We start from the raw sequence: 14,843 nt of genomic DNA on the forward strand, positions 1-14,843 counted from the left end.
TGGTGAAAATCATCACTTGGGCTCCAATTCTTTAGGACCATGGAGTTGCCTTAAAATCTCAGCAATTCGATGGTCTATTTGAGCTCAACAACATTGAAAAGATAAATACAACAATTTGACTTCCATGAGATGCTACTTTTTTGTTTGGATGATACTTATATTGTACTCGGTTTAACTATTTGCAAGCCTCTCAAATAATGTGGAATCTCATCTCCATTGTTCACATCTCTTGTTCTTGTCAATAAGACTCTCAAAGAGAAATGAAGGATTGAAGTGAAAAGAAGAACTAAGCTAGCAAGGGCCAACATCTCAACTATGAGAAATTGCGCCTCACCTATAACTCTGTCAAATCAAAATCTTTGAATTTTAAGGTAAGCATGGGTTTTATGATAACATTAGTTATGTTTCTAGTTCAGCTCTCTTCGCATTTGCCAAATTCCTTATAGGCCATTGTTTATTATAATTTTTTTGCCACAAAACTTGCTTTAGTACGAAACCAAGTGTGCAAGTAATGTCTATGACCCATGCACAGGATCCGCAATCTACCTACTGACAGTTCAAGCTATTGAGCACAAAGACCTCACCACGTCCTCTAAAATGCAAGATGTCATACCATTTCAGTACATAATACTGTGATTGCTCAAGACTTTCCCAAGTCACTTCCAACGGCACCCACCAACCAAGAGCAAGAACCACTCAGGTTAAGGTCACAAATTCTTTAGTTTTTACTCACAAGGGCGGCCTAGGACCCAACATCCATCCGCGCCACCCCCTCAAACTATGAGCAATAATGGGAAACATAGAAGGTCAAGGTTGAACCCCATTTCATAGATGAAGATCCCCCCAATAAATGCCACAGCCGACCCTACACAAGACCCATACCACAGTACAGATGCTCCTATGAACAAGACTGGAATCCATCATTTTGAGGGTCCACGGTGAATGCAACTACCAAGAAACAGATCGTACCAGCTATTACTAGATCACCTTACTCTATTACTAGATCCCCACTTGTGATACATATGGACTCAAACCTGTGAGAAAAGATTATTGGAACAAATGGGAGCATGTTGATTGATAGACAAGTTTCCTTTACAGACTGAGCGCCTTTGTAAGAGTACATACACATGGCTTAGCTGAGTGACAAAAGGAGCATAAATTTTGAGAATCATCAGCCCTTCATAAAGGGGATTGACAAAAAAATTGCATGACTCTGCAGTATTACTACTGCACTCCGCCTCAATTGCTGTGGTTCCTTTTTGGCCAGCCCTCTGGTTGAAATGCAATGTGCTCCTTTACACTTTTTTCAAGCTTAGTGATCCTATCCTATGATGGGCTGAAAATGGCTGGTCTGACTATCTCACAAGTCCCCCTGTTATAAGGCCTGTGATGGATTGCTATGAAATGGCAAGGGAAGGAGCAGGTAATAAGCCTGTTTTACACAGGGTGTTTCCACCCGTCACTCAAAAATTATGCCACAGTTGTCGCAGAGATTACAAGGTACAATTCTGAATGGTGATCCAATCAGTGTAGACGATGCTTGATTCGAAACTTTGCAAGCAAGGCTATGTGGTCTGATGACCATTCTGGAGATGGAAGAGCTGTGTCTTTACGTATGCTGTCTTCATCCAGCAGCTCCAGAAGGCCCTCTACAGATAATGAATCCACTGGCATACAAGCAAATCAGGCATAGATAAGTTTGGCCATCTCCATACACTTGCTTTAAACACTACACAAGATGACAGCCTGCAGAAAACTCACCTGTGTAGAAAATGTAGTCAAGAGTGCCAAGGAACTCCCTGGAACAGTTTGTAAACAATGGTTCACCATTGCTCACATCCATCCTCTGCTGTTGCTCAAAGCTTGACCGGACAGCAGGGATATGTGCGAAGGATGCATAAGCACTAACCTGTCAATTTCATATGCAAGTCCTTTAGATGACAGAAAATAAATGCCTTGAATGCATGTCCTTATGACTCACAGAAGTGTCCAAGTATAGACAAAACCCAACGTGCTTACTTTAAAAGTTCTAAAGGACTTTAAAACTTTCTATCCAGCAGGAGTAAATTCACTACTGATGGAGTGCATAACAATCCCCCTGCCCTTATCTCGCCAGTAGCCCACATATAGGAGAAAAGAAATAGAAAAAGAAATGGGCTGAAAAATAGGTAAAGAAATGGAATGATAGAGATCGCACTTCTGAAATTCTAGTGTGCTCTACGTAATACTACTTTCATCATTTGATTTCAAGAAGCACTGGAAGCCAAATAACAGTGCAGAATAACTTTTCCCCTCTCGAAAAGCACTTGGAAAGAAAACAATAACAATGAAAACTCAACTCTCAAGGCATTCAATAGTCTTGCACCAAAACACTAAAAAGAAAGTTCTCCTGCAAACCATAGGAGCATGATGTATACTCAAAGTGACATGAAATATCATTGGCATTGATAAGGATCTCTCGCTCTCTCTCTCTCTCTCTCTCTCTCTCTCTCTCTCTCTCTCTCTCTATTTGTACATGTTATCCTTGCGCACGGGTTTTATCAGATGTATCCGAAGAGACTCTCTCTCTCTCTCTCTCTCTCTCTCTCTCTCTCTCTCTCTCTCTCTCTCTCTCTCTCTCTCTCTCTCTCTCATGAATGCATCTGTGAGAGAGAGACCCATCAATAAGTGCATCAATTGTTTCACACCTCACCTCTCAGTTTGAAACCTAAGTCTCTTTGACTTAAGAGTATTCCCATAAGATCCTAGCCACTGCACTCTCCACCTTTGAAAATACGACACTAGGGTAACTTATAGCTAAGCATTATGCTCATGCTTCAACAGTAAGCAGCCACAATTCCAATAGCATTTGAACACTGCTTTGACAAAAATTTCCAGTGCAATGCACAACACAAATGAGTGCGTCTGTGAGAGAGGCCCATCAACAAGTGCATCAATGAATTCACATCTCACCTCTCAATTTAACTGAAAAAGGACTGGTCACTCACACCACCTACTATCACACTCATGAAGAAATCTGAAGCACAACCCGCAACTCATGCCCCACCTGATTAGGATGAAAGCTCACTTCATTCAATTGTTGCTGATGTCAATGGTTGATGAAGAAATAAGAATGATTGAAGGGAATAGGGAAGTGGCCTAAAAAATAGGGAGCTCAATCTATCAGTTGGGGTGGCATAGGAGTATAGGAGAGTACAAAAGATTGCAGTTATCATCAAATGGTTATACAGTGTACCAGGGGCGGTGGGCGAGGGAAACTATCCACTAGTGGACGCACCCAGGAGCTGGAACTCCACTCTATAAAATTGCAATGGTCTCTAGTGTATTAGGAAGCTTCAAGTTCAACCTTAAAAGTTCAGCCTCAGACTTTTTACAAGCAGTGAAAGTGATGTCCCCAACCCCCACCCCCCCGGCCCGAAATATCTCCGAGAACATGAATAACAAAACAACTTAAAGTGATGTCCCCCCGCAAAAGCCAACAAAAAAAAACACCTCTGAGAACATGAATAACAAAACAACTTAAAATAAAGCATGACCTACCAAGGGAAGATGATGAGTCAGTTTACTTGCAGGCCGTAGAATTCCGAGAGGATCAATAGCCAGGTCAGGGTGTGTTGGATCTACTCTTCCTGTTGCCAATAGGGCATGGGGAGCACTGTCCACAACCGTCAAAAAACACCATGAACATCCAATAGAAAACCATATGAATAGAGAACATTATAATACAAATCCGGATATACAAACCTGCCAGGTGTAGAATTAAAATCACCACACACGATCATAGGAATATCTGCACTTGCAGCAATTTTCTCAAGCCCCTTCAAGAGAGTATTGACCTTCAACATTAATCCCCAAAAGTTAGTCCCAGATACATAACAGAAACACTAGCTTCTACTATCAAGAACTTGAACAGAATATATAGACATGAGGAAAAACATTCACCATAGTGCAGATCAACTCTCTTAAGCCACTTTACATAATATATGGGACTTGGGCACCTTCTCCCACCTTAAGTCACATGTGACTTGGATTTACACACCAGATCGGCAAATAGATAGCCCTCTGGTATAAGGCTTTCTAGGAATGTGCATATGGACTCATGCACACTGCTTTGTTGTAATAGTTTAGTGTGTGGGAAAACCCAATGGAGTGAAAACCCACCATGAAGGACCAGATAGAAAGATTACAAAACCCTGTTTGCTTCAGAGGTGGAGGGTTACATGTTAAAAATGCAAAGGGTTTAAGTGAGCAACTGTGCTGTAGTGTTGTTGAGCAACACACAATGTACACATGCACACATATCTACCTGCAAAGCAAGAATGAGGTCAAGATTCTCAAGCATAAGATCAGGCATGCATATTCATGCATGCAAAATGTGAGCATTTATCTGTGCATGTGCATGGTTAACTAATTTTCTGAACTGCAGAGGGTGACATTATCCTACCATTGACTGAATTATCTAAATGCTTTGAATGATTACATCAAGATCAACCTGTTCTTTAAGAACTTATAGTATATACCAACCTGCCATAGTTTTACATCCTTCAGCTCTGGATTAGCATGGACATGTGTATTGGCCTGTATACAATAGTCAATGTAAGAGCCTGGTCAGAAAAGAAAGTTGTATTATTTAGTATCCAAAACATACCTGAAGGGTATTAGTCTACCTAGAAAAGCTTGGTTAGCTTAAAGGGGAATAGATAAAACCTAAGAAAAAACATCAGATTCCTGTCCAATAAAATTGAAGTTCAGAAGTGTAATTTGAGACCAGTACATTAGGCGTGTATCTTAAGCCAGGATCTGAATCATAGATTATGCTAACTTTCATCTATTCTCTTTTCTTTACAGGTTTCAAAGCGATGTAGATTAAGGATCCTAAATTCACCTAATTTGTATGAGTTTTCATTTTCCCAGTATGTATGAATTTTCTCAGAATGGAGAAAAACACAAGCAGTGGCCATTTTGTTTTACCACATCCCTTTTGCCCCGCCCCACAATTGACCGATTATGATCCCACATACTCCTAAAAGAATAAGCATCTACTTGGGCCAATTGAATGAGACTAAAATCTAGAGTTGAACCAACTGTCTTAGGAAACACTAGCATAAAGCTAACCAGTCTGTGGCTAAGAAACTTTTTCTTTGACACAATTTTTTGATTCATGTTTGAAACATCATGCTTCATCTAAACTTGCCCATAAAACCAAACGTATAAGGAGTGCAATAACATAAGGTGGCCAACTCTCACTTTATTTCCAAACCCCAACCAGCTGGAGTGATTAGACTGAGCTTACCCTAGATGAAAACCTTAAAGCTAAATAAAATTCTATCCACGTTTACAACCTTCGATTGTACATTTAAGTACCAATTACAATCCCATTAACATACTATTTTATACTACATACCAGGCTTTCTTAAGATATATCAATATATGGTCAGTTCTTTAACACCAATATGATCTTTTTTTTTTCTTATTTCCTATTAGAAAAAAGGGTTGGTAACACACAATGCGGCAATTAGATGTGTTCCAATGAGAAGCTTCAAGCAATACTATTCTTCACGAAGTTGTCACATGACACAATTAGCACCCGTTTCCTAGATATTTGAGAAGCATGACATGTTTCTTTAAACGTTTCATTTTACGAATCCCATTGTTTAAAATGTTTGAGTCATATCTCTAAAAATACAAGGCAATTTGGAATAGAATAAGATGTTTTTGAACTACAAAATGATTGTGCAATTTATTCACCTCTCACATAGCCCCATAAAATTGAGAGTTTTGGTAGGAAAGTTTCCACAAACCTCTATAGGAGGGGCCCAAGGGAACAACCACTTTTACCCTCGAGACATCATTGTTCCAACTTCATGGTATGTGTGTGTTATATGTGTGTACCAAAAATTTTGGGATCTTGGTTTGGCTTGAGACTGAAACTTTGTTTTGCAACTCCACTATTTCCTGTTTCTGAACTCCTTGCAATTAAGTAGCAACTATCCTTCCAAGGTTTATTAAATTTATTGATCCCTGTGTGTGGACACACATTATTGCATGTAAATGTGTGTTTAGGTGTGAACACCTTTTACACCACTTAGCATTAAATAAGGATCAAAGCTGTAGGTGGATATCTCAGCCTATATGTTCAAACCCTATCACTTGTACTTTCATCAACATCTATCACATCAATATATTCAACTTTGTTGTGTACTTGCAAGAGAGCTCTCTCTCTCTCTCTCTCTCTCTCTCTCTCTCATATCATGGAGCTTCACCCTCCATAGCCTGCTGGCCACACAAGTGAGATCCATACCTAACAGTGGTATTGCAGCGGGTCTTATCTGTCCAACGAGGGTCTGCAGCCCATGACTGTTGCTGCAACAGCAGATGAAGTAGAAGAAGCATAGGAGGCATTGTCCTGGCCATCGAGCCCCTGCTAGTCTGGCCGTGTTCCCTGCACCCTGTGCCCTGGTCACACGTGCTCAACAGCCCCATTTGTGTTCCCTGCACCATGTGAGACATGCTCAACAACCCTGTCCGTGTTCCCTAAGCCCTGGTCAGAGGGACATAACCCGCACAATCTGTCAACCTGGTGCATCCAGGATAATCGCCAAGCCATGTCTTGTCTTATTGGCTCCATCCTGTCATCTATTGAGCACCATATCACATCGATCTGCCACATCTCGATTGTCACCAGCCCATCGATTTGTACCACATAAGCCCAAAACTAAAGCTTTAAGTAAACTTTAAACGTTGGATTCTTAAGGGCTGTTCATGTGCAAATTGGGCCTTTCCAATAGGAACCCAATTTCTCCAAAATTTGGAGGTTTTTCAACTGTGATCCAAAATTCGTAAAATCTCCTTCATAAAATTTGGGGTTTTTCAAATTTGAGCCTACTTTCTTCAAATTTCATCATCAACATTTCACCCTTTTTCAACTTGAGCTCTCTCCATGGCATCCACCATCAAGATGTCAAGATATGGCATCACAATTGAAAAATTCTCGGGTATCAAGTTCCCCATTTGGAAGACAAAGATAAAACTCATACTTATGCAAGAAGGCGCATGGAGAGTCGTCTCCACTAACGAGCTAGAGCACATTTGGAGCAATGCACAACCTCATCAAGAATGGCTCAAGAAGAACAAAAGTGCACTCGCCATCATCGAGCTCGGCCTCTCTGACAACCTTCTTCATCACCTTGATCTTACAAAAATGGCAAAAGAGATATGGGATGGCCTTCAAACCACATTTGGGGAGATATTAATAATTCCAAATTATTTGTGAAGATGCAATTGTTTGGTATCTCCTAAAATCCTTCGAAGACTCTTAAGTAGCATCTCGATCATTTATGTCTTCTTTACCAACAATTGCCCACTCTCAATAGCCATCTGGATGATGATGATAAAAAGGTTGTACTTCTTAATAGCTTGATGAAAGAAGCACGATTCCATGAAACTGTGGCAGCTTTCAAGATGGCTCAAGAGATGAAATATGAAGAAATACTCGCCATCCTTTTGGATGACGAGAGGCGCAACAAAAATGTTGACATAGCACCAATAGCCTTCTACATCAAGAAACCACTGCCCAAGGGTCGATACTACAAGTGTATTGGCCACACTATTAACCAATGCTACAAGAAGAAAGACAAGCAACAAGGCAAGCAACACACCCAATATGTCGCTACTAATACCTTATCAAATAGTGACTCTGATGAGCCACCTACCACTTTTGAGAAAGCTCTCAATGTATCTGTTTAATCATTATCTCTTGGCAATGCTGAACCCTATCAATATGTCTTTAGAATTAGAACATAAATAAATAAATAAAGTATTTTGGACTTAGACATTGACCATGCCAATGCATGTGTTAAGACCTTTCCAAACACATCTATTTATTGTGGGGGATACTCTGCTCGGATTTTTAACCAAAACGATTTATACTTTTCTTTTATAATTCAATTAGGAGCTATATTTTAGGAGGGATTGTAACCACTTCCGCATGACCTCTGAGTTAATCCCAAAAGCTATACCCATGTGTTTGGCCTCTAGTCATGTGCTTAGTGCCTTTAAGCCACGCTAGCTTTTGATCAACCTTCAAGCCATGCACACGTACCTCTAAACCATGCCTTACTTCGAGTCCCTGAGCTTTTTGGTACACAATGTCATGACCTTCCTCATGATGCACCTCTCTCATTTATGTATGTCCTTTCCAAAATAATTATACAGGATTAGACATTGCCTCTTAGAGGTAAGACCTTCCCTTTTCCTTTTCCATATATTTTGTGCCATGGGTTCAACCACCCATAACCTAAAGGAGAGGATACTTTAGCCTATATATTCAAGCCCTATCACTTGTACTTTCATCAACATCTATCACATCAATCTATTCAGCTTTGTTACGTACTTACAAGAGCTCTCTCTCTCTCGTGAATAAGTGTATATTAATGTTGGAATATTTACATCCGGCCTTCAAGCCAACCAAACACAAAGGATATAAGTCTCACATTTTTACATCAGACCATCAGGTCAGCAATACACTTAAAAGTCTACTAACACAGAAATATCACTCGGAAAGAATAGCTAGAGTGGAACGAACAATATCCAGCCAAGGAGCTGCAATGTCAAGAAGAACCAGATTAGCTGAAACCATAGAGGAGATCTGCCATAATAGTAAACCATGAATACGTGCCACATGACCATGGATAAAGAGCTCTCTCTCTCTCTCTCTCTCTCTCTCTCTCTCTCTCTCTCTCTCTCTCTCTCTCTCTCATCATGGAGCTTCACCCTCCATAGCCTACTAGCCACACAAGTGAGCTCCATACCTAGCAAGGTTTCCAATGGCCATCTTGGTGCCAAACATAGGGCTGAAAACTTGCAAAAATGATGCTTGGGCTTGGGCTGGGCATTAAGAAGAATATAGGTGACCATGGTCTTCCAAGTGGGAAATGCAAGTTGTGACCAACGTGATTCTGGTGCTGGCTTGCTTGCCACTGTAGTTTTGGGGCCAAACACATGACTTGGAAGAGATATTATGTGAAAACGCCGTCTGCAGCTAATGAGATTCTGATGTCCTCCTGTCTACTTGTGCAATGGCCTATTCTCAAACCTACAAGAGGATGGGAAGGCTGAGAAAGCAAGTCAGGTCCGATGTTGTGGACTGTTGAGACACTTTGATATAAACTATTACCAGCTGCTCACATGGCAAGGGTTACGAAGTTGCAGAGGGCCTCAAGCGTGTGCATGATAAACACTCAACAATTGGAAGGCAAATTTTTGAGAATCTATTTAATGCTGATCTGAGAACTTGATGGCAAGAAAAGTGTTTGCCAAAGCAGCCATTGCAAAAACGAAAATAGATGTTGATGGAAGTCCTTTTGACATGAATAAAGCTACTTGGGACTGAAATCAGGAGTAATATGCCTCTGTTGGGGAACCCTCCAAGCACTGCTGCCTCACTCAGAGAGCCAAACTCCTGGCAAATCTTGCTCCGCTCTTCTAAGGCTTGTGCCACCTCCCCTGCAATCCTTGCATCCTGCACCCAGTCTTTAGCCCAAAGCTACCTACTCTGTTTGTGCCACCTCCCCTGCAATCCTTGCATCCTGCACCCAGTCTTTAGCCCAAAGCTACCTACTCTGTTTGTGCACATTATCATGCTCATAGGCTGAGTCTGGGAACGAATGTGAGCGTAGGTCTAGGGCCAAATTGGATGCGTCCAAAGAAAGAACATGGGTATGATCTGACAATGTGATCCCTGCCAGCTGCCCTATCTGGCAGCCTCAAGAGCTACCCCCAATCACCCACCTAGAACTTGTCTAAACACTCCATAAGGCTGCCTCCCAATCACCTATAGCCCCAGGAGAAGTCCAGTGATCCATTCAGCTTGCAGAGGGCCAGGTCTCTCAAGACATCTCTAGCTCCAACTTCGAAAAGGAAGGCCTCCCAAGCCTCCTGCTCTCTATCCACAATATCCTGGAAATTTGTGCCTTTGCCTAGCTGATCTTCTAAGGTCTCTAGATTGTTGAAGTTACCTCCAACGATCCATGAGTCCACCCCAAGCAAGCCAACCACCACCTCTAGCCAAAAAGCAGCAAGTACTCTAACCTCTATATCAATGCATCCAACAAGGGTTGGTTGTAGCTCCTACTAAACGATCAGCTTCCTCAGATTCCTTACTCCACTAAAGTGAAGGCTATTCACGTTCAAAGCTGCTAGTTGTATGCTCATGGGGAAACTCTATGGTTTAAATGGATTCCCATTCAGCATGGTCAAATACGAGGATAGCAAGGAGATTCTCCCCCTCCCCATTCAGCTTGGAATCTTGGACCTTTATCAAAGGATATTAGACTACCTTGAATGGAACTTGGAAAAGATGCAGCCTAGAACCAGTGGGACAACAAATGGGCAACCAAAGGACAATGATTGAAATAAGCATACATTATTGAAGGAAAAATATCCTAATGTCAAAGGGGGCTAAGAAGGAAGAGATAACCATACCACTACCACGAGTCCCAAGGATAAGTTTTGTTCAAACTGGTGCAAAGATGCATGCCTATCAACTTCCTTGTCTTGAAGTGAATGTTAAGATGTTCTCATAACCATTTCTAGTCCCTTTCCAAAGCTTTCACTAACTCTAGCTTTTCACCCTTTCACATTCAAATATCCAACTAAAACTTAAATAGTTTCTAACATTGAATGGTCCTATAGAGAGTTTAAACCACATGCAAATGCACCAATGTGTGTATTGGAAGTGAGCTACAATTCTCGAGACATCATAAAGATAAACATCACATATTTGTTTTTGGGGAAATTCATGTCTACATACCACACACAATAACTGTTGTTTACCAGGGGCCAAGGCTTCCCCTCCTTGATTCATCTCCTTCACCTCCAAGACAACGATAAGAGCTACATTATCCTGTGGTAGAATATTCAAACTTAGTCTTCAGAAACAAAATCCAAATCCTTGTAAACCAAACAAGTATCAAGCCCCAAGAAAAATCACTTATCAAAGAGTCTTCAAAGAATCCAAATCTTATAAACTAAACAAGCTTTGAGCCCAAAGAAAAGCAATTTACTTTCATAAGCCGAGCCAGGGTGGCCTTCTTTTGAGATCCTGAAACCATCAAAGACTGTGCAGCCTTATTGAACTCAACCTGCAATATGTTAAGAAATCAATTTGCAATGTACAAAACATCCGTAGTCCTTTTTTGCACTTTTCAACAAACCAGCAAGTTATTTCGAAACTATAAAATTGAACCCAACCTGCAATATATATCAAGTCAATTTGCAAGGTGTACATCAAACAAGCTACCACAAACCCCTGTGCTTGTTTCAACAAACCACCAAGTGATATTTAATCAAAGACATTCACTACCATATAACTCATAACACTTTACTTTCTATATACAACCATGCATAGTATATATGCATGACCTTTACTTCATCTAGACAAGGCACAGGGTTGTACAAGGTTGAAAGCAACGCATGAGACAAAAAGACTCTTTTTTTTCCATCTTCTCTAGCAAAGTAAAAAGCATGAAAGCATGTGCATTTAAGTGTGGATTTAAGTGCCCCCTACGTTGCTTAATACAAGGTGGATGTGTGGCACCAACTCTTGAGGAATAATTGATAAGTAAAACATTGATCTACTCTTTCTGCCCTAGATGAGAATAAAGATTTCAGCCACTCCCAAGTAGGTGCAATATAGCCTCTCAACCTATTCAAGGATGGTTGTGAGTTGCTCAAATACCCCCCTCTAAGTTACATGCCCAAGTATACAGCCCTCAAATCAAGAGAAGCCCTCATAGCCACTCAACATTGATCGAGTCTACATAGGCCATCTTATGACCATTCGGCCTACAAGACATCTTTTCAAATTAAGAGAAGCCATAGGCACTAGACAAGCATAGCATCTCCAACCTGCATTTAGTTGTTGGCTACCTGCCACATCATCATCTGCAGCTATGTTTGCAATTTCAGCAATCAGCTACACCATCCAGACTCTACTCAGACTACTGCCCACTCTTCTAAATTGCTCTTGCCATCTTTAACCTTAATCCAAACTCTGCAAATCTGCAATTGCTGCTGTTGAACACTTTTAGAGGATGCTTGCTCCCATTCAGAACCCATACAAAGCACGACACACTCTCTAGCTCGTACCCTCTTCCTTGGTCCTTCAAAGACACAAGAGTTCCAAGTTTTTGTATTCACCTTGCATGGTGTGTTTGTTGCATTGAGCATTGTATTTATTCATTTATCTTCTGTATCCATTATCTTTGAGTCAACCCTGAGTTCTTTTATTAGTCTTTGCTTTGTCAAACGATTGTGTTTGTATTTTGTGTTTGAGTATTTCTTTACAAGCCAATGCCCACTCAACCAATGACTCACGTTGTTTCTATACTGTCTCATGTCTTGGTATATGGATTCAATTTCCTAAGCATCTCTTTTCTTCTGAGTTCTCTGTGCAATCTTCTTTCCTTCCTAGTGTTTCTTTTCTCTCCTCTCTTGTGTTACACAATTGGCTACAAATATTCTTATGCTTCCATCCCTCCACCCACTTCTAACACTAGCCAAGTCTAAGTTTGCAAAACGGTCGAACTGGTTACAAACTTTGCAGCATGGATGTTGACAACAACTAAGTGGTGGATCTAACACCAATCAAGTCTAAGTTTGCAAAACAATCAAACTAGCAATGAACTTCAAAGGATGGACGTTGACAACAACTGAGTGGTGGAACCATCATCTGAGTCTTGAGATCATCATGCTCCAGCCTAGATTCGTCACTCCAGTCACCAAGAATAGGTGAGTGAACTTACACATTTTTCATTCATATAACATAGGCTAGCCTATTATTGATTGAAGATTCTAGCTGCATATTTGTCATTCTCTTGCCATTTGAGCTGCAAGCAGCTACAAGAGCATTAGGTTCAAACTTCACCTATTGTCGAGGGCGGTACATCATCAATATAGTACTATATGGTCGTTTTGAGATTAGGCAAGAGCTATGTACTCAAACGTCATTCTTGGCAGCCCACTCACAATTCGGCAGCCTGCTTATAGTCCTAAGCTCACACAATCTTGGCAGCCCAGTCAATGCTCACAGTCTCGGCAGCCCGCTCACAATCGACCATTAACTAGACGTTGATGTTTCCACTACTAAGCTCAATACCAGCTAGGATAATATTGACAATTTACCAAGACAACGTCAATGAGATGATAGACCAAATTATATCTGAATTTTGAAACAGTACACTGAAGTTTGAACCAGGACAGCATGTCAGCAACTGCTGGGAGCACCTCAATCCTAAGATCAATACATTATACAATGCACACTATCACTAGGATGGCCACTGCTCACAAGCCAATTATCCTAAAATCAGACCAGTAGGCCATTGTCCATATAAGAGGGACTGCAACAATTCAGTCTTCAAGATAACAACTTTACTTCACTACTTTGATTGTGAGATGCAATTTAACCAGTGTACATTCTACAACGTTGCAAGTGTGTTTAGATCTCACAGTTGACTATTGGAATGTAAAATAGTATGTCATAGCCAGCAAAAGAATGATTTTAATGTTGCAAAGGACTGATAAAGTGTTTTTTTTAAACAGCACCAAGCAATAACTGCACACAACTCGAGGTTGCCATATCAAGATTGGAGTCCATGGTGTCGTGTGAGCACACCAACAATTCAAGAGTGATTGTGCATTTGCTATACCTTCTTGTTGAGCTTAAAAATGGTGATTAGCTATTTATTACAACCCCAAGACTCATATTAACCAAAGTTCATTAAGCATTGTGTGGTCCTAAAAAGTGTCTATGTTCCATAAGCCAAACCTTAATTTGGGAGGATCCACTCATCTATGAATAGACATGCTGCCCAACACTCGATCAATCCTTGTTTTGCAGATTGTTGGCGCCTGTCCTTTGCTGCCCATCCCGACAAATATCTCAATTCAAGGTGGTGGTCTATCAGCTTGCAGCTGTTTTCTACCCTGCAGGCCTGTGTTTACTGATCTGCAGCCATCAAGCGACAATTTCCAGCCATCATCCACTTCCTCAAAGTCACTAGACTACTGCATTTACTGGTGACCAAACATCAAGAGCCTGCATTTTCAATCCATTAATTGTCACCAAACTACCACGTCATGATTACTGCTGCATTTTGCTGTTTACAGCAGTCAGCTACATCCTACTAACAGTTTCCAACATGCTGCCTACTGTTCGAGCTGTCCCAAGCCTATTCAACACTAACCCAAACTCTCCAAATCTACGCTTGCTATTGCCGTACCCTTACGGGCAGGATCCATCAAAGGACAACACACTCTCTAGCTCATACTCTCTACCCTAGTCCTAGAGACATGGGAGTTCGAGCTTCAACATTCACCTTGCATAGTGTGTTTGCTGCATTGAGCATTGTATTTATTCATTATTGATTCATTCATCTTTAGTGTTCATTGTCTCTCAATTACCCTAACCATACTACGTTCTTTATCAACTTGTGCTTTGTCATATGATTGTATTTGTTATCTGTAAATGAGTATTTCTTTATACTACTCTTCTATTGGCGCCCTAATTTCAGCCATCGCCCTACTATCTAGGAGGTTCCTTCTTCTGCACTTGGTGTCCTACTGCAAGCACCAACTACCACTGTCATCTCAAACCCTGTCAAATCTATGTTTGTTGTTCCAACTACCAAGCGACAAGCCATTCTTCACATCTCCTGCTCCAAATAGAATCCACGAAACTACAACCCCTGATCTGCCATTTCCAATTGCCGCCTTGCTCTCCTAGAATGCCAAAACTACTCCATTTTGCTGAAGTTCTAGTCATACAATTGCCAGTACTATTTTGA

The 14,843-nt window shown here is 40.9% G+C and overlaps 1 protein-coding gene across 1 annotated transcript in view; it reads right to left on the reverse strand.

Moving 5' to 3' along the window:
* Nucleotides 1-1,053: 1,053 nt before the first annotated feature.
* LOC148040352 (carbon catabolite repressor protein 4 homolog 1-like) overlaps nt 1,054-14,843 on the reverse strand; it is a 31,888-nt gene continuing 18,098 nt past the window's right edge. Inside the window, exons 5-11 of the mRNA XM_087698707.1 lie at nt 11,064-11,141; nt 10,811-10,903; nt 4,525-4,578; nt 3,745-3,836; nt 3,541-3,655; nt 1,762-1,909; nt 1,054-1,667 (exon numbers count right to left, since the gene is read on the reverse strand). Of these exons, the coding sequence (XP_087554833.1) occupies nt 1,525-1,667; nt 1,762-1,909; nt 3,541-3,655; nt 3,745-3,836; nt 4,525-4,578; nt 10,811-10,903; nt 11,064-11,141 (723 nt within the window). The 3' untranslated portion in view covers nt 1,054-1,524. The remainder of the gene's footprint in view (nt 1,668-1,761; nt 1,910-3,540; nt 3,656-3,744; nt 3,837-4,524; nt 4,579-10,810; nt 10,904-11,063; nt 11,142-14,843) is intronic.

Source organism: Lygodium microphyllum, chromosome 2, assembly GCF_053477565.2.
Source record: "Lygodium microphyllum isolate KBCC chromosome 2, Lygodium_microphyllum_v1.1.10, whole genome shotgun sequence".
Lineage (NCBI taxonomy): Eukaryota > Viridiplantae > Streptophyta > Polypodiopsida > Schizaeales > Lygodiaceae > Lygodium > Lygodium microphyllum.